This window comes from Crocodylus siamensis, chromosome 2 (assembly GCF_052110815.1).
Source record: "Crocodylus siamensis isolate JL-2025a chromosome 2, ASM5211081v1, whole genome shotgun sequence".
Lineage (NCBI taxonomy): Eukaryota > Metazoa > Chordata > Crocodylia > Crocodylidae > Crocodylus > Crocodylus siamensis.
Genome location: NC_143396.1, coordinates 218267773 through 218288180, shown reverse-complemented (window position 1 = coordinate 218288180; position 20408 = coordinate 218267773). Strand labels below are relative to the sequence as shown.

Here is a 20408-nt window from a genome sequence, read left to right as displayed (position 1 = left end):
ACAGGCTTGGCAGGGAATTTTCTTGATTGATAACCCTAGCGAGTTCTGGCAGAGAAGTAGCAATGACATTTAGAATGTCTGAAAGCAAACATTTTTATCTTGGTCTGGACTCAGAGACAGCTCAGCAGTGTTAGTTTAATTTGTAAAGAATAATTCAACTGGATCTCTTTTCAGTTCAATATTAAGAAGACTGCAGAACCTGTCCAGCCTCGGACCCTCCTGAAATTTCCCAACATCTACGGACCAAAGCCAGTAGTGACTTCTCCAGAAGTTGTCAACTACACAGATTATGCCTTGAAGACAACTGAAGAACCAGCTAAAGGAAAACATACTGTTTTGGATGAGAACAGGATGAAGATACAAGTCAACGAGGAGTTATTTGTTCTCCCTCAAAATGGTGTGTACATGTCCAAGTCAATGGCACTATTCCCTAGTCAGACTGGTAACCATTGTGGTGATGGCCAGGTGTCCTGATCCATAGGACTAAATAAAATTACAATAAGAGAGGTAAATAATGAGGATAGGCTCCAGTATTCCCTTCTCTTATGGATTCCAGTATAAATGTTCTCTGTTTACAAATCATTTAAAGCTTTCTTTTGTCCACCATCATTTTAAATGTGGGTGAGTAACAGGGGGGCATGGCAACACACTGGGTGGTTCCATTCACAATGCTGTGACCAGAGTCCGTTGAGAATTTTTTAACTACACATTTGGCCAGAAAATCCCAATTAATTAAATACAACACTTTTTTGGGGATATATCCATTTAAACAAAACCTTCAACAGAAAAAATTCTCAGGTCTAGGATGAGTCTTGGGAACTTTGAGAGTAGAGTCTCTGCTTTTTTCTCAGAAATATTTTTTCAAGTTCTTACTTTTGTCCTGATGCTGAAGAAAAAAGACCTCCCAAACCTCAAAAATTTTCCACCAAATGGGATTCTTAATTTCTAGCCAGCCCTAGGCATAACACAGCAGCATCCTGAATAGTTTCAAAACCACTCTTATAAACTTAGAGACAATCTAATTTTAATTATTCACATTTGGCAGCATTTAATTCAGATGGTTTTGTGCCCACATTGATTTTGCCTCCCCTGCTGCCTTTTTAACGGCACAATTGATCCTGGTGACTATAACATTAATACAACCTTCCTGGAGATTTTCCAGAAGGCCCAATACTGTCTGTGTGTGGTTTATAGAGAGATTTATTTTTAACTTGAGAAATCACTAGGGATTAAGTTTCTCTCTGTCTTTTTGGGCACAGAGCCATTATCCCAACTTCTGCCTGCAGAAACAGGTCTTGTAGGGAATAAGGGGATGCCCCAGGAAGCAGCTGTGCTGGAGGTATCACAGGGCAAACAGGAGGATAGGGATGCCAAAGCAAAATGGCTCCCATGGAGACAAGTACAGCACTTAATGTACTTTTGTGCAATTGCACTAATCCCTGTGCAATACCAGCTCCACACATGATCTTCCTTTCTGCTGTGCCGCAAGTTTCTTGTGCTTTATTTTAAGTATCTGAATTCTCCTTTCTATACCATATCCCACTGATTTTTATCATGAGTGACACATGATGATGGGATTTCAACTTCCCTCATATTTTTGTCCTGATCAAAATTGGTCCTGCAGACAGAAATGTCCAGCACCAAAATATTGGCTGTCCTTTTAATCCTGCAGGCTGTGTTTTTCGAGATCGGGCAGTCAAAGGTCTGCCCTGCCAGACAGTACAGGGCTAAGGCACAACACACTTCCATAGCCAACGGCACAAAAGGGAGTGATGTAGCCATCATCACATCAGGCTGCCTTTGACTTCCCAGCCCAAATGACCAGGCACCCATTTAACAGTTGGTCAACCAGGGGCAGCCTTTGACATAGACTGACACTTCCAGAGTCAAAGCAAGATGCCTTACCTGCCCATACAGCCTTCTTTGTGGTAGCCGGGCTAATATATCCCACTACAAAAATCCTGCAAGCGGAAATAGCTTCACAACTTCCCATCACTGTCTCACGATCATCTGCTTAGCCAGGGACTGTGTGAACCAAGGCAGCAGTGGCTTTCTGTGTGGGAAAGAATGTATCATGAACGTGACTGAATTCCTTCCAGCTGCTTTGTATTTTTAGCATCCTGGGAGGGAGCAACCCTAAAGTTGTTATCCCAGAGACCACATACTTCAAGCAACGTGTGGAAAAACAGTGCAAGAGCAACAACACATATAGAATTAATGGGAGGGAAGCTGGAGAAGTGATCAATATGTGGCAAGCTTTTTGCAGTCCCAGAGCAGGAAAAAATGGGAGGCTTGTTCAAATGATATGGACAGATGTGCAAAGAGGGGATGGGAGAAGGAAATGGGAGCAGGAAGGAGGGAAGCAAGGAGGAATACAAAGAGGTGAAGAGTTGGTCCTGGTGAAAGCTGAGGGTTTCCTAACGGGGTTTGTTCAGTTCCAGGTGTGGTAAAGGATGTGTGTGTCACAGAGCGCCTGAATCCTGAGAAAGCAGCAAGCTGTAACCAGGTCCCTGAGCTCCACTATTCCCTTGGTTACGACCGACAGAAAGCTGAGCTGTGTGTGGCATTTCTGGAAGGTAAGCAGAAGGTGTGGCATTTCATAGACTACATAGACATTAGATCTGGAAGGGACCTTGCAAGATCATCAGGTCCAGCCCCCTGCCCAAGGAGCAGGTCAGATCACTCCAGCAAGATAAGCATCCAAGCATGTCTTAAAGGTATCCAGAGTAGGTACTTGCACCACTTCTGGGGGGAGTCTATTCCAGACTCTGGAAACTCAGACAGTAAAGAAGTTTTTCCTTATGTCCAGTCTTAAAACAGTCTTCCAGCAGTTTGTGACTATTAGACCTTGTCTTCCCCCCTGAGCCTTCTCTTCTCCAGGCTCAAGAGTCCCATGCCTTCTGGAAGGCTCCTCGGAGGCTTTGCATTGACATCCTTTGTCTGTGAAGATAGAAGGCATTTTCTGACTGTAAAAATACTTTGCCTCCTATGTAAAAACCAACACGTTCTCACAGAACCCACAGAGGAACATTTTATTGCCCAGGAAGCTTTCAAAGTAGAAATGCTGAGATATTTCACTGCTTGAAAAGAATGCACATGCCATCATTTAGCAATAACCAGAAACAGCTTATGTGCATTAAGCACATAACTAGGGAATCTGGTTTTATCTTACTCTGTTCAGGTTTAAAAGGGCACAAATGAGAGGACATAAGAGGACATCTTTTAAAGGGACATGGCGAGGGAGGTGGCAGGCAGGTGTTTTGTCCCTCTGTATGGGTCCTTAAGGCAAATCCAGCTGAAAGATAAACTAGCAGAAATTAAAATATGCATTTTCCCACTACCAGATGAAAAGAAAGCTCTAACATTAACCACAACAATCTCCTTGCTCAAGTCAAGTGGGAGATGCTCATATTCCTTCTGAGTATGGTAACTCTCTCCAGATAAGTCTGGCCATAGAACTGGGCTCTGTGGTTGTGTCTGAAATGAAGACAGATAACTGTAGTAGTGTCATTCATCCTATGGGGAAGGTAAGACTTGCTATGTAAATAATTCAGAAATCCCATCTATTTCATAGCAGCTCCCTCAGCTGCCCCAAATCAAACCTAGATATCACTTTTCCAAGCAAAGACTTGCAACCCCCATTCTGGACAAGCTGCTAATAGCTAACCTGTAGTGCTGGATTTCTTTTTCAGGTGGAAGTGTATGTTCAGTGAGTCCTCATATGCATGTATGCTCTTGCTGATTTTCCTGTCAGTGTATTTCAGCCATAGACTGGATCCTACTCTATTCTCTCAGGAGGTCAATCAGCTCACAACTACAGAACCAGTGGTCCCCAAAAGCCTCCTATTGCATTAACCACCTAAGGACAGAACTGTAACCTTTGTCTTGGAAGGACAATAGGATTTTTTTTCTGTATTTAAGGAGACATGCAAAAATGATTTTTCACGTGTAGTTTTCATTTTAGATCTTTCACCCTTCAGATAAAATAAATGGGAAAATTCAGGCTAAGATCACTGAAGTCCTTTGAGCAGTGCAATGGTCTCTCTGGGAAGCCATCTGCAAATGAACTGGATGTAAGAGTGAAGAATGAACTTTAGGGGCATACTATAGTTAGCTCCAGGGATGGAGCAGATATACTAAGAGGTCTTATACCTCCTCTATAGCTCCTGTGACTAACTGCTCCCTTTTAAATGTAACAGGCTTTCTTTCTGCCCTGATGTGAAGGTAAGTTTAAAGCCCCTGAGAATATCTTATGTTGTGTCTCATCTAGCTACTTGTTCAGTGCCCTGAATCTGAGCATGTTAGTTGAGTATGATGCAGACTCTCCAGAACAATAATAACAGTATCCTTGTGTTGTTCCTGAAGACAGTGGACAATAATATTCTTGTACGCACTTAAGTGAAGTCCATAACATTGCCTCAAAGACTAGAGTCTTTCCACTGTAAAAAGCAGGAGGATTAGTTGTGCTTTGAGGGTTTTTGTATGGTTTAGTTCATTTTATGAGCACTCTGAGCCATAAAATGCACTTTGAGGCAAAGGCCCCAAATCCTTTGTAAGGCTAACCCTTGTGACAGCATCTTTCAATCAATTAAAGCTTCCTTTTCCTTTTTCTTCTCCTCTAGCTATGCATGGAAGTATGATGGGGGACCAGGACCCTGGCAGTCACTGCTACATATTGGGCACTGTGGTGAGTAAGTCAGGCATCACCGAGGCCCAGACAGAGCTGAAGAAGAAAGCACTTCACACCATCTGGGAAGAAGCTCTGCTGTTTCCAGTAGCCGAGGAAGAGATGCCAGAGGGGACACTGACTCTTACTTTGAGGACCTGTGATAAGTTCTCTAGGCACAGCATTGTTGGGGAACTTAAACTGAGCCTGGCTGAGGTCGGGGAACCCTTTGGAACAGCCCAGTGGGAGAAACTGAAGACCCTGGAGAAGGTATTGCATGGCAATAGCTCAGGCAATATAACGAGAAAATCATTCAGTGCCAAAGTTAAGGGAGGTTTTTTTCAATATGCCTGCACTTCAGTGAGCATACAATAACCTCGTTTGTATTTACATTGAACCAGTTCACAGAGATGATGGATATGCAACTACTCAGTGCCTCTGAATTCAAAAGTACTATGTGCTCTTCAAGACCTGACTCAAGATAGTTAAAACTATTCCAGTTAAATAAGCACTGCTGCCTTTTGTGTGATTTTTTTTTCCAGAGACTCAGGCAAGATGGAACAGGATCACACTTGGGCACCTACATCCAGTTAGGTGTCTAATAGGTGGGATAGGATCTAGCCCAAAGTTCCCTTGCCATTGTTTTAAAAAAATAGCCCATTAGCAGTTTGGAGCACTTGAAGGCAGGACAATCAGTACTGTAATTCCAGACAGGGCAAGGCAACAGAGGCAGTGAGAAATAGCACTAATAGTGTTGCTACAGGCACTAAAATAAGTAACCACCTGGCACTGTCATTTGTGAGGGCTACACGCTCATTTTGCTTAAATCACAGAACTCATCTGTGACTCCAGTTTACAATAATGCTAATTTATCTGTTCAGCCACTAACCAGGTTGTGTACTGTATGAAGGAAATAAAGGAATGACCTGTTTATTCGATGGTTTTGCTGGCCTTCTCTAAAGAGGAAGGTTTCACCAGTTACACCAAGGTGGGCAAAATGCGGCCTGCAGGTCAGATGCAGCCTGCCAGGTGGTTCTGTCCAGCCTGTGGGGCCCCCCCAAAATTTAGAAAATTAATATTTATCTGTCCCTGGCTGCCTGTCATGTGGCCCTCAATGGCTTGCCCAAAGTCAGTAAGCGGCCCTCAGCCCGAAATAATTACTCACCCCAGAATTACATCAACATAGTTAAATGGATTCAGCACCCTCCATGAGGGCACTTATTCTGGTATAGAAATGGCTTTGTTGGTTTAGCTTAAATCCCTTCCCAAGGAACATAAAGCGGTATAAGGTTTGTACAGGGCTATGCCAGTGTAGTGGTAATGGGTTAAATACATACATACTGTGAAGTACCAGGAAACTGTGTGTATATAGTGATTAGCAGGTATCATCCAAATATAACCATAAGCTGGCAGACATGTTAGTCATTCTGATTTCATCCATCTCTACAGACAGCTGCCCACATAGTAAGGACAAAACTGATTTCTTTTGTACCCTGACAGGAGTAGGTTAACTTTAACACTGGCTGTTAACAATGCCCCAGTTTGAGCTGAAAAATGTGCAGTGAACGCTGTATTTGCGTCATCAGGGACCTGGGAGAGCCAGCCATTACACACATTGCTCACAAAGAGGTCCTGAATCATTAATCGAGAACCAGAGCAGTAGGGAATGAGAGAGTGAAAGACTGCTGATCAAAAGCGATAGGAGCAATTTTTGCCAGCCTGCATCCAGGAACAAGGTTCCTGGGACATGTTTAAAGTCTGACATTTCCTTGAAAAGCTTCAAAAATATGAAAGCCATCCTCTTTGAAACAGTCCATCACAAATAAAAGAACCCAGGAGGGAGCTTACAGCTACCCAGGCAATGTCATTTCTGCTTGGAAAAGTATGGATTGCTGTTGCTTGGTTAGAGCAATGAAAACTGTAGATGCTGCAGGCTTCCTCCCCTCCCACTGGTTTACTAATTATAAAGATGATAATCGCTCCTATCTCCCATCTCATGAGCTCAGACTGCTTCATACACATTATTCACAGGTTCTACCTAATGACACCTGGTAGTTATTCTTACTTGCAGAAGGGGAAGCTGAGGCACAGGAGGCTTTAAATGAAGTGCCCAGTGTGGTAGAACAAACCATCAGATACGTTTTCTCCGTGATAACAAAAATGGAAAGGAGTTACCACCTGCGGAGAGCTGGCTTGAAACTACTCTCTCAATGTCAAATCTTAGTGGGGGGATGAGGTACTGTAGTCAGTGTAACTAGTGGGTGAAAAACCTGGATGAGGGATATATAGCTGACCTTGCCTAACTGCACTAAGGTAAAAACATGTTCCTTTTCCCCACTGGGTTTTCATGCTGAGAGAACGATATACATGTAGAAGACCTCTACTTGCTGCAGTGAAGATAAGGCTCTTTTCAGTACTGGATTAAAATTCATGCTTTTGCTTCCTTTGACCTAAATTATGATTTAGGCCAGGATTAGTATAAGGTGTTTTGAGCACAGTTTATTGGGTGCTGTCTGTTCTTCCTGCCTAAATTCATGAAAAAGATGTACATTGTCTCCTCTAAGATTTTTTACTTATTTGAGTTTTGGATTTCCCTGGTAATGACTTTCTGTCTTTGTGCATGTATGAGTTATTCCAGTCTGATAGTGCTGACAGTCATATTTTCTAAAGCAGTTGTTTTCAACTTGTGGTCTGCGAATGCTCAGGGGTCTGCAGACTATGCCTAAGGAGTCCATGAAAGATGACTACGATCAATCAAAAGTATGTGAATGTCCACATCTGCAATTCAAAGGAGTCCACATCTCCATTTGAAATTTCCAAAGGGTGTGCACCTCCATGTGAAATTATTTAGGGGTCTGCAAATGAAAAAAGGTTGAAAAACACTGTTCTAAAGAGTAAGTCCACTGTTAAAGCATGGATAGGGAGCTCATCTGTGTCAACAGCAGCCATTCTAGTGAAAACTTAATCTGAAATATTTATAGCCCATTTAAAACTGAGAGTAGAGGGCACAAAAAAGCCTTGGGCAGGAGTTTGCTGTTCTGAAGGTTGTAGTTGGTATTGAGAAAACCAAGGGAATTGATTCAACTAGCATTGGCTTCCAGTGACTCTTCTGGGTCATTAAACCTCACACTAAACGTGGATTTCTGTCAAAAGCTAATGCTACATGAGTGCATAATTACTTCCCATTTGCTTCCCACTGTCTGATCTGTGGCATATTCTCTCCCTTTCCTCTGACTTTCTACTTACGAAAATGGCATTGCTTTCAAAGGAAAGTGTGATTACTACCCCCCGTTCTGCCTCAGGGATACATGTCTACAGCATAGAGGGGAGAAAGGTCAGAAGGCTAAGGGGGCAGTCACTAATGGGAAGAAGGGAATAAAAGAAATGGCCCTATGAAGTGGAAGTTTGATCATTCACAGCTCTTCCTTAGTGATACTGAAGCTTGGGGAAGTAGACAATCACTCTCAGGTTTGGGAGCAGACATGTCAAGAAGGCAAAGCAAAGCAAGTGGCACAAGTGCTGATTGTACAGAGGTTTTGATTCAAAACAAAAACCGAAACCTAATTTTAAGTGGCCAAATCTGGTTTATCAACTACATACCCTAGCAGTACATATTAATCTAATACCTTTGGGGATTTTCTGCTCTTTAGCAGATCTCACACTCTGATTACAGAGGGCAAAGATTACGTTGAGCCAGAATTCTTCACACAAGGAGTAGCTGAGAAAAGACACAGAAGACCAAAGGCAGTAATTAAAGACAGAGATAGCAGCTGTTCCATATTTTTTTTGTTAAAGGAAGGGAGGAACTAAGGCTGCAGCTAAATTTCTCTGTAGGCATTTTTGTTGCACAGAATACTGCTCATGTGACATTGTATTGTTCCATTCTTTGGAGTAAATGCTTTTCTGAAAACAACTGGTAGGAGACAATTATTTTTCAGCATGAAAAAAAAGAAAAAGTTAACTCCTGTGTCCAGGTTAACTGGTAAGGAGAACTGGGGGACCTGTCAGCTGAGTCCTCCCAAGACCCTTCTTGGTTTCATCAGACTCTTGTCGCGCCAACTGGGGGATTCTTCCGTCTTGATTCAGTATATCTGAGAGTTTACCACTGACCCTTGCCCTCTCATTGCTGTTCTCTGAGAATTACTTGAAAAAGCAGAGAGAAAATTTGCCCTCCCTCTCATACTTCTTTTGATTGCCAGGTGCCATCAACAGGCTATGGGGAGGTTCTTCTTTCTATCAGCTATCTGCCAGCAGCAAACCGGCTGCTAGTTGTGATCATAAAGGCCAAGAATCTCCATTCCAAACAGTTGAAAGTTCTCCTGGGAAATGGTGAGTAAGGAATGTCAATATGGAGACTGAGTAAATTTTTATTGGACATGATGCTACCAGTGCAGCCTGATTTACTGGGAATCCATATAGTCAGTTTAATCTAATCTAATCTAATGCCCCTCATCCTATTACCTAGAAGCCATCTCCATAATTAAGAGTAGCATCATGTTTTTCATCTGGCTGCACAAGCAGATTTATAGTTAACGTTCATATGCTCATTTTAACCATCCCATGTTAAGACCACAAAGAGTCTAATTACAGACAGGATTAATGGAAAGCAGTGGTATCAAACATTGCGTTCTATAGTACATTTTCAGGAACTGTTTATTAACTTCTGCCCGGGATTATAAAAATGCCACTTGCTTTTAGAAAGCAAAACAGATTAAAATACTTTTAAGAGGGGGAAAAAGCATACAAATAAAAATGGCTCAAGTTCTTTTATTTAGATCTGTAGTCATTGCGTTTGTATCGTCCTGTAATTAGTCTCTCCCTGTTGCATATTCATCACCACGGTGTCTTTCCCCCCACCCCTACATTTTCCATGCAGATGTGTTTGTCAAGGTGACACTGAAGCATCAGTCTGTGAAGCTGAAGAAGAAGCAGACAAAACATGCAAAGCACAAAATCAACCCTGTCTGGAATGAGATGATCATGTTTGAGGTGCCTCATGAGCTGTTGCGCGTCTCGACTGTGGAGCTGGAGATGATGACCCAGGAGGGTGGAGGGCAGAACCAGTCACTGGGCAAGTGCAGTCTAGGTCTGCATGCTACTGGCACAGAGAAGAACCACTGGGAAGAAATGCTGAGGAACCCCAGGAGGCAGATAGCCATGTGGCATCAACTTCACATGTAGCCACGCAGTTGTCACTGAGCAACCTGCTGTCAGGTCTTTGAGCCCGAAGGAATAAGATGAGTTGTATTTTGTCTTGCAGGAACGTGAACCACTCCCATGCACAAAAAGGTGAATTACAGCACTCTGTGTTACTGACACTGTCTTCTCCCCTTCCCTGCCACAAGAATACTCTCAAGCTAGATCAGGGAAAGTCTGGAGATAATCCTTCATTAGTTCCTAGAGATAGATAGCCTGGAGCAAGTCATCCTCTATCTTCTACAGGGACAGGATCTCACATTGGCAAGTTGATGGGTATTGGCAGATAGGCTGGCATAGGTGTTCCACTTTCAAGAAGGCTTAAAAAGTAGTTTTAGTTGTCTGGTTATCTATGGTAAGTTCTGGTCTTCTCTACCTTGCTTTCCTTGGAAGACTGTGCCTGACTGAAGACTTAGAAGATGCATAGCAAAGATTTTGCATATGGATATGGACATGAAACCTGATTTAGTAAACAGGGAAGTGAGTTATATTCATATTGTTCAAAGCACTTTTATCTTTTTATAAACATTTTTAATCTGAGCAGCTGACAAGCAGGTTAGGAGAAAGCTTCCTTTTTAAAGACTCTCAACACTTCCATCCTTTCAGTTTAGGGCAAGAGAGCACTCATGTTGCATGTCTAAGTCTGCTACAGGGACCTCCAGCAAAACAGAAAACAACTGACCAACCTTTTTAAAGTAAAAAATAAATGTGGAAATTTCTATTCATAAAAATAGAAGGAAAAGCGCTTAACTTCCCTAATTTTCTTTTGCTCTCTTAGGTCTTTACATACAGGAGCTCCAAGTTAGTCAGGGCAATGCAGTTGGTTCAAAATTCAGGCCGTCTTCCACCTCTGGATGTCTTGTCCATGCTTCTTTGAAGTAGTTAGATTGCCCAGGCAAGTTGCTCTTACAGGATTAGCAGGCGCACTTTTTTGCTGATCTTTATGGACATAAAATAGGTGCTCGTAAGGAAAAAATAAGCAAGCAGGTAATGGGAGTAGATGGACCGAGAAGTTACTGCTTGCTCACTCCTGATGTGACAAGGAGCCATTCTTGCCTAAGCCCCCTTAAGAAGGGTGGTTTCTCTAACTGCAGACTGATGTTGCCTATTTTGCCACAGTTTTATTTGCATGGACATAAAAAACAAAGATTATGAAAATAATCTGGCTCCTGTGAGAGAAACAGAAGTACAAAAGGTAGTGAAGTCACGTGAAAGTGAAGACAGATGCAGAAAGAGGGGAGATGCACACAAAGAGAAAACAAGGGAGAGAAAGCAATAGATGATTTGTGAGACATAGGTATTATCTCAAGGATTTATGGAATAAACCCAAATTTTGAAATGAGTACTGCTAAACCTTATGTCTGAATTCCTTTCTTTCCCTCTATTGCCTGCAGTCTTGGATTTAGGGTTGCTGAAAGCTGCTGAAAACATGAGATATTAAGGATCCTTTAACACCTATCTGCATCTTCTAAATCAGTGGCTCTTAACCTTCTTAGACTTGAGACACCCCTCAATAGACTCAAGGCATCCCTTGGAAAATAAGAACTCTTCACTCTTTTTTAAATGCAAAAAAAAATAGAGGAATTCTTTTGTTACAAAGAACTCAGAAACATCACACCAGGTTAGAATACTTTTAACATTATGAATTCCTATTTTAAATATCTGGATTTTCCTTGTGCATCATGTTTGCACACCGAATAGTGCTAATATTGTGTGGTGCCCCTGAAAGGACTGCTGCAGCACCCTGTTTAAGAATCCTTGTTCCAAATGTTCTGTTTCTCTTTCTACCACTGTTGCCTTCAAGGAGCTGTATTCTCTCTCTCTCCTGCAGGTCTTTGGCACAATGCAGAAACTTCTTGTTGGCATTCCTTCTTTTCACAGACATGGTGCAAATCTTTTTGTTAATTTCCACATTTTCCATTTAGAAACAAACTGGTGTCTGAGACAAAACATCCAAGATATGTCCATGTTTCAGTTAGTCTCAGGTGTTTCTTGGAACATGTGGGATCACCTTGGCAGGTAGTTGACAATTCATGGTCGTACTTCAATGTCATACTCAAACCTTCTTAGTTACCAGCATTGCTCTAAGATGGGCCTATAAGCTTCCATGTTTTGGCCCAACTTCACTGACTACAACTCATCATCTCTTTGTTACTTAAATGCTTTTGAGAACTCTTTCCTGCCATGGCAGGGGGTCGGACTTGATGATCTGCTCAGGTCCCTTCCGACCCTAGAAACTATGAAACTGACATGCAGTAGGTGGCTGCCTTCCCTTTCATTCCAATTTCTTGGGATCTTGAAGGGGTGTCATTAACAGGAATGCTGCTTTGGGTCTGTGCACATATTACTGTCACTCCGTTGCAAATAATGAGTCCAGCTTTGAGAGACACACATGGTGACAAGGTGTGCAAGGAACTCAAGGTATCACCGTGTTGTTTGTAACTTTAAAATACTTCAAAGTAGAAAACACATCAGAATAAAATTGTAGTGCTTTCTGTTTAATTCTACCAATGATTGAATCAATCCCCCATTTCATTTGGGCAGTCTCTGGATCATTTGATTAAAGTATTACTGCTAACAATCATCCATTTGATGACACTTCATGTTTATACAAGTATTAATGTGTCCTTTATTCCTTTGTCTATGGAAAATTACCTTTCATTCATAAGCAAGAACCAAAACTGTGAACAAGACGGGGGAAAAACTCAAACAAGACCCATGGAGACAGACAATCACAAAAAGTTGTGTTGTTTATTATTGATATTGATATTGTGCTTTAGATATAATAGGTTTTGTGTGGTGTAAACTGGAGCACACATCAGGCTGGCTTTTTGCATAACATTGAACATTTATTTCAATTGGTAAGACTAGGTTTGGCTGCAGTGTTAGGAATTATATTGTAAATCTTATGTCTTACGCTTTAGCCTCTAATTATTTCTCAGTTGATTCTTTATTTTTTCACCTTCCACAATCTACATAGACAATGGTAAAGGTAAAAGGGCAAACTCAACAGGGAGATTAGGGAGATACTTCAGCCAAGTTTTCTGTTCGTTTCTAATTAAAAAGTTGCAATGTGCTGTGAATAAACCAAACATGATACAGTCACTTACAATAAAGTTAAGATGATAATGCAAAAGTATCATTCAACATGTCTGAGCCCAACCAGTTGCTGTATTCATGATTTGGTTCTAGAATTACTACAGCTCATTTTAATCATGAAACTCATTTTAAGATCAGGTGTCTTGTGCAGCTTGCTATGAATGATGGGGGGTTTTTTTCTTATTTTGAGAATCATGCTAAAAATTCTCTCTTAAGATAAGGATAAGAGTTATATCATCATTTGGTATGATGAAGATTGGCTGATACCCAAAGGGCCAAATAGTCATCTCACTGTCAGAAGCTTTGTCTAACTTTGGCTTCTGCTTACACTAACAAGTCATTTATAATGATTGGCAATATATTATAAGCCATATTTTCTCCCAGTGCCCCACAGTGATTTAAAGCAAAATCTTTATTACAGATCAAAAATTGGTGGTCACTAGGTGAACCCTGGTATATGCCAGGCTGTGAAAAGAAAGATCTTCTTTTCAAGGATGTTTTTTTTTATTGCCTAAAAAATATTAATCAAATTCTAGGTAAAGCAGTTCCAGATAAAACCATGCAATCTTTTTTCTAAGGCTCAGATCTCTCATGTTGAAATCAGAATCAGTAACAGGCAGTGAGTAAAAAGTAGAGGGCCTGGTTCTCTTTGCTCTTTCACATTATTGCCTGGGAACAGTCTCTCTTAAACTAAAATGTGGTATGTATTAAGTTAAATTATTATTACTCATGTTTTATTGTTCAGGTTTGCACTGAAAACAAAGACAAATGTACAGGATGTTTTTGAGTGTTTCTGTGTGTGTTTTGGGTTGTGGGGGAGGAAAGAGGGCTGAAGTCACTGGAAGGAAAATCATTAATTTCAACGGGCTTTGGATCAGGTACAGAAATGGAGATTTTTGCCCATGATGTTAATGGAAGCTGTATGCATCATTTTTCATATGAATATTGCTTTTGCAGGCTGTCTGTCTATCATCCATCTGTCTATCCTCCATGCAAATATCTGCATAGCAAGCAAAGCCACATGTTTCTAAAGTACTTCAGAAGCTCAACTGCTATAAACAATATAACCACGTAGAGCCAAAGTCACCCATGGCAATACTAAAAATATAAACAACAAAGAGCTCAGTAAAGGCCAAGCATTATTAAACCCAAAGTGCTTTAGAAATGTGTTTGTTGGAAATATCACCTGAGCCAGGTGGTTCCAGAAAGCTGAGCCAGAGCAGTCCTTCGGTTTTCAGCTGCTTTGTTGTATAAGTCTATAACTACAGGAAAACCAAGGAATACCTTTACTGTGTCTTCTCAAATGAAAGGGCACCTTTTGGCAGCTGCTTCTTGCTAAGCATGCAGAGATGAAAAGGGTGTTAATGTCAGATGCCTTTACAGTTGCAACAACTGAAGTTCCTGAGCTATGTCTGTAATAAGAGAGGTTATACCGATTACACCACTTGCAGTGGCCCTTGTATAGTGCAGAAGGGAGTGAGACTGAATAGGGTGGAGTGGCTTGGATGGGCAAGCTAGCCAGGTGGTTAGATCCAATTCCTGATATTGGCCGTGTATGGGAGAAAAATTTTTGCACTGGAAATACAGCTCCCCTAATCCAAATGTACTATTTGTGGTAGGCGTTTCCCTCTTGTGCATTTCATACGTGGGAGGGGAATAGTGGCCCAAATGAACTAACTTGTGTCCACTATGTTAAAAAATAGGTGTACCATTCCAACATGCTCTATGATGGTATAATGCTGGTGACTGAGTTGTGAGGCCAGCTCTACCTTCAGTTTTTAGCACTGAATCAATGTTCCAGTGCAGTAGCCGGGAGCTTTGTGCTAAGGCAGGTGTGATGTAAAATCATGAATCGTTGGTGGACTTTAAGATGTCCGTGAAATATTTTGTTCTCTGTTACTGTGCCTATTACATCCCAAGACCTTTGAAATCCCCATGCAGTTTCAATTGGCTACAGTATTCTTTCTTGTTCCCTGTCCTAATTTTTTCTGTATTGTGGCTTCTTGCTGCAAAACAGCTATGTTTGATAAGCAAAGGGGTTGTGTTTCAGTGACAAGTGAAGGGATCATTATAAATCTTCAGCAAGATATGTATGAAGCTCAGCACACTCAATTATGCTTGCACTCTTTGAGGTGATATGCCATTCAAGTCAATGGAACTGAACAGCAGGAGTGAGAGGGGAATCTGGGACAGTGCTTTTAAGGCACTTTGAAAGTTGCTGAGGAATAGTGCTGGAAAAAAAACCCAAAACAACTCAGGGTATTGCCACCATCAGTATAAAGAAACTGGAGCTTGATACATGCTTTTTCCCCCCCAAGAAGAAAGAAGCTGTAGTTCTGCCCATTAGAGAGATTAGATCAAGACCCAAAAGGGCCCCTGTCCAGAGTTTCACCATGTTTGGATCCACGATTCCAGACTGAGCCGCTTTTCATCATGAAATGATACAGAGAATATTCAGTGCATTACAATTGCAACCATCATTACCTGTTGGCTCCCATTATCTCCATCTGAATAGAGAACTATGTACTGGATTCACTTGAAATTACTTGTCCACTTGTATTTCTTAGCAAGTGCATGAGTCACACATGATTCAGTAATGTTGTGGGAAAGAAGGCACAGTCCATATCAGTAGCAGAGGCTTGAATTCAACATGATATTTCCTGTCACAGTGACATTTACTAAAGGCCCTGAGCTGAAGTTGCTTTGGTCACATTTCTTGTACTTCTGTGAAGGTCATTTTAAAGTTAGATTACCTCTAATTATAGAACTTTAATGAAGCATTTTATATGTTTTAAAGTTTAGCTCAATCACATTTGAACAGGGTTCACTTAAAAGGTCTAATTGTGATGAGTTAATAATGATAATTCTTAGCATTGATATGGTCATTTTCATTGATACGTTTCAAAATAAAGAATAGCAAAGAAAAAATGGTGACGGTGGCCTTCAACATGAATAACCAAACTTTCCCAGTTACTTGGTCAGTTAACCAGCCAGTCTTTATTGTAAAATAATCAGGTATTGGTTGTTTCTATTGTACTCACAGTCCAAAGCACAAAAGGAGAGCATGAAACTGCAGTCATGTGTCTAATGTTACAGAGCAAACCTAAAGCTTTTGTGGTAAATAAATAATTCCAAACTGTCAGTGGTCTCTCTGTCTCCTTTGTGCTCCCTATGCTTCAAGCTTGTAAAACAGTTGTAAATTTTTTCAGTGGTTAACTGGAAAGCTGAGGAAGACCTTTTGAGATGTACTGTTTAACCAGATGGATGGGAATAGTGTTTGGTAACTGCATTGCACCCATGCTAAGCACCAGAAACTTCCTACCTTGCTTTTCAGTGAAGCAATATAAAAACCATCCCTATCAAATTAGAGAGACTTCCTTACACCTCTGAAAAGGACAAGGACTGAGAGAGATGAGGGGACAGGATCTGAAAATGAATCCACGGCAAGATTAGGATCCAGATCCTAAAATGATAACAGTTCATTTGGATCTAAGGATTCTAGTCTGATTATCCTTGGTGATGCATGGGGTAAGGGGAGCTGCAGTGCCATTGTAGTACCTTATCCCTGCACAGTGTAGGTTTGAGATTTTAGTTTGAGTCCATCCCCTGTCCCCATTTTAAACCCTTCCTCTGGCACACTGGTAGTCGGTAAAATCCAAAGCCCTTATGGACCTGGAAGGTGTCCACCTTGGTATTTCCCAAGGAAAGAACAAAAGCAAAAGAGATTCACACAGATGAGAGACAAGAGGATAGGAGCCCGAGACACTCGAGACTAGTGTCATCCATTTAGAGTTGGAGTTAGGGCAGTGATGTACTGTGGGTCTCTGGTGCCTGGGGCAATGCTTGCATTTGCGCTTCCCACCCTGTCTCTCATAGCAAAACTTAAAGTCAGGCTGCGCAAGAAGAATTCTGAAGGGCCTGGCCAGTGCCCCCTTCCATGCCGGCACCCAGGGGCCATGGTCCCCCACCTCCCCGTTGGTCCACCACTGAGTTAGGGCATCTTTTAAATCCCCCTGTCATCTACTGGCCCTTGGGAGACCCCACTCCACATCCAGAAGGGGGTACCCACCAGGAGAGGTACACTTCTCAAAAAAGGTTGAAAACCCTGAGTTAATGCACCCCCACTGCCATTTGGAAATACGGGGGCACTGAATATATGAGACACTGCAGCACACTGGAGTGTTCTGATTAGTTTGAATAATTTGAACGATTATTCAATGATTCAATTATTCAATGATTGTTCTAATTAGGAAGGTGTCGGAGCAGACATTGGGCACGTGCATTTGTTCTTCCTCTCACAGCCCAGTGCAAGGGGCAGAGCCCAAAGTGCCAATGAAATAGTTTTGGAAAGCTCCATAGTGGAGATATAGTGGGGAAACGCAGCTTGACTATTATAGAGACATCATTCTGACTGTTAGGTCAGAACTAAAGTATGGTAGGAAGAGGTATATAGCATGGTTGAGAGGAATTGTTTTCTCATGTTGGGGGTCACAAACGAGACCAGCAAAATACTATGGTCCTTGGACTGCTTGGAGGGGACAGTCAGGCCAGTTCTACTTAAAATCCTTTTCACAGAAAAAAAGGGAAGTAGAAGGATGGCTCTGACAATACCCTTGCCTCCAAGGCTGAGGCAATTTTCCATCATGGCTTCCTTCCTGACAATTTGTTTTGGTGTGGGTTGGCCAGGATTATAGATTCATAGATTCATAGATGCTAGGGTCGGAAGGGACCTCAATAGATCATCGAGTCCGACCCCCTGCATAAGCAGGAAAGAGTGCTGGGCCTACATTACCCCAGCTAGATACACATCCAACCTTCTCTTGAATACCCCCAGGGTAGGGGAGAGCACCACCTCCCTTGGGAGCCCGTTCCAGAGCTTGGCCACTCGAACTGTGAAGAAGTTCCTCCTAATATCTAATCTAAATCTGCTCTCCTCCAGCTTGTGGCCATTATTTCTTGTAACCCCCGGGGGCGCCTTGGTGAATAAATACTCACCAATTCCCTTCTGTGCCCCCCTGACGAACTTATAGGCAGCCACCAGGTCGCCTCTCAACCTTCTCTTGCGGAGGCTGAAAAGGTCCAGTTTCTCTAATCTCTCCTCATAGGGCTTGGCCTGCAGGCCCTTAACCATACGAGTGGCCCTTCTCTGGACCCTCTCCAGGTTATCCGCATCTTTCTTGAAGTGCGGCGCCCAGAATTGCACGCAGTACTCCAGCTGCGGTCTGACCAGCGCCCGATAGAGGGGAAGTATCACCTCCTTGGACTTATTTGTCATGCATCTGCTGATGCACGATAAAGTGCCATTGGCTTTTCTGATGGTTTCATCACACTGCCGACTCATGTTCATCTTGGAGTCCACTAGGACTCCAAGATCCCTTTCCACTTCCGTGCCACCCAGCAGGTCATTTCCTAGGCTGTAGGTGTGCTGGACATTTTTCCTCCCTAGATGCAGCACTTTGCATTTCTCCTTGTTGAACTGCATTCTGTTGTTTTCTGCCCACTTGTCTAACCTGTCCAGGTCTGCTTGCAGCTGTTCCCTGCCCTCCGGCGTGTCCACTTCGCCCCATAGCTTAGTGTCATCTGCAAACTTGGACAGAGTACATTTCACCCCCTCGTCCAAGTCGCTGATGAAGACATTAAAGAGTATCGGTCCAAGCACCGAGCCCTGCGGGACCCCACTGCCCACACCCCTCCAGGTCGAAACCGACCCATCCACCACGACTCTCTGGGTGCGACCCTCCAGCCAATTCTCCACCCACTGGACTGTGCAGTCATCCAAGTCACAGCCCCTTAACTTGTTCACCAGTATGGGGTGGGATACCGTGTCAAAGGCCTTCCTGAAGTCCAAGTATACGACATCCACCCCTCCTCCTGCGTCGAGGCGTTTTGTGACCTGGTCATAAAAAGAGACTAGATTGGTCAGGCACGATCTACCTGCCACGAACCCGTGCTGGTTTCCCCTCAGCATAATTTGTCCTGCCAGGCTCTCACAAATGTGAGCCTTGATGATTTTCTCAAAGATTTTGCCAAGGATGGAGGTGAGACTGACTGGCCTACCGTATTTTGAAGCAGCAGTCTGGTCTACAGAACCATTCTTGCTGTAACATGATTATTTTCATATCAAATTCATCAAGAGTTTCTGTTATTTAAAACACTTCTGTGTTGGGATCTTCATAGGGTGGCCATTCATTTGGTTTTATAGAGGACAGTTTGGTTTTTTGGTCATTTATTGATATGAAACCAGACACCTTTCTGTCCTCTATTTTTCACAGCTCGGCACGCCTTCCCACCCCGCCAACACTGCTGTGGCCGCCTGCAGGAGCTCCCTGCTCAGCCCACCCTGCCAACACTGCTGTGGCTGCCTGCAGGAGCTTGCCACTTGCCTTTGCCATGCCCCTGTCCGTGGGAGCTCACTGTGTCTCCTCAGCATCAGGAGACACGCAACATTCATGGACATTAAATGCAACTATCTTCAACTCCTGAGGAACCTTGATGACCACCCTAGATCTCCAGCATGACATAACAGACTGGAGATCATCCTCGTCACGGATTTTGAGACCCACATGCCTTAGAATACATGGGACTTTGAAGAAGAAGAAAAAATAAAAGTTACCTCTTTCCAAACTACTCCATTTTCCCATTTAAATCTTATGGTGGGAAAGGGAGGGAGAGGGAGGGGAGGACGAAAATCAAAGACTGACACCACTCTCCAGGGCCTAACAAAGTTTGCTCCAGTGAACTTGAAAGCACAGCTCGGACCAGAAGCCTGTACGTTATTTTAGCCTTTCCCTTTCCAGGACAGCTCTGCTAACACCTCAATCCCAACCCTGCCGCAGCTGCTGCAATTCCTGTCTTGGGGCAGGTTTCAGAGCAGCCTAGTGCATCTGTTGCACCTTGTTCTTGGCCTGAAGCACCTCCTGCCCTTACTTTCCCAGCCCTGCACATTTTGCTTGGCTGATGCCCTTCAGTCCTACCCTATGTCCACTCAGTCTTGAACTCGGTGCCTTTTCTCTACCCTCCACACATTCTTGCATGCCACCATCTCCCTGGTGTTTCCTAATCATTTTGAAGTGGGAGGTAGCTGTAACCAACATGGCCAATGCCAACTAATTTGGATTTCACTTGGATTTAAGTGGCCTCAAGCCCCCGAGTGACAGGAAGTCTAGTGCATCGCATTTGGTACTTTAGCAGCCTGGAGCCTTTGATATTCTTTCACATATTTTTAGAGCCCCTTGTAAATGAATTGCAGCATCATTCGTGCAGCAACTTCCCCATCTGCAAAAAACAGCATCTGTTCTCTTGCGCCCACCGTTCAGTATCCCCACATGGATACAGGCACGTGGCACAGCCCACAAAGGCTGAAGGGAGCCTAGGATTTAACAACCTCAATGAAGATGGGGTCTGTTTATTTAGCCTACTGGATACAGGTCAGTGCATACAGAAATGT

At 42.8% G+C, this 20408-nt stretch overlaps 1 protein-coding gene across 1 annotated transcript in view; it reads left to right on the top strand.

The window, feature by feature from the left end:
* SYT13 (synaptotagmin 13) overlaps positions 1 to 16103 on the top strand; it is a 28120-nt gene extending 12017 nt beyond the window's left edge. The window contains exons 2-6 of the mRNA XM_090032998.1: positions 175 to 397; positions 2436 to 2576; positions 4623 to 4936; positions 8866 to 8995; positions 9543 to 16103. Coding sequence (XP_089889124.1) covers positions 175 to 397; positions 2436 to 2576; positions 4623 to 4936; positions 8866 to 8995; positions 9543 to 9847 — 1113 coding nt within the window. The 3' untranslated portion in view covers positions 9848 to 16103. The remainder of the gene's footprint in view (positions 1 to 174; positions 398 to 2435; positions 2577 to 4622; positions 4937 to 8865; positions 8996 to 9542) is intronic.
* Positions 16104 to 20408: the final 4305 nt, after the last annotated feature.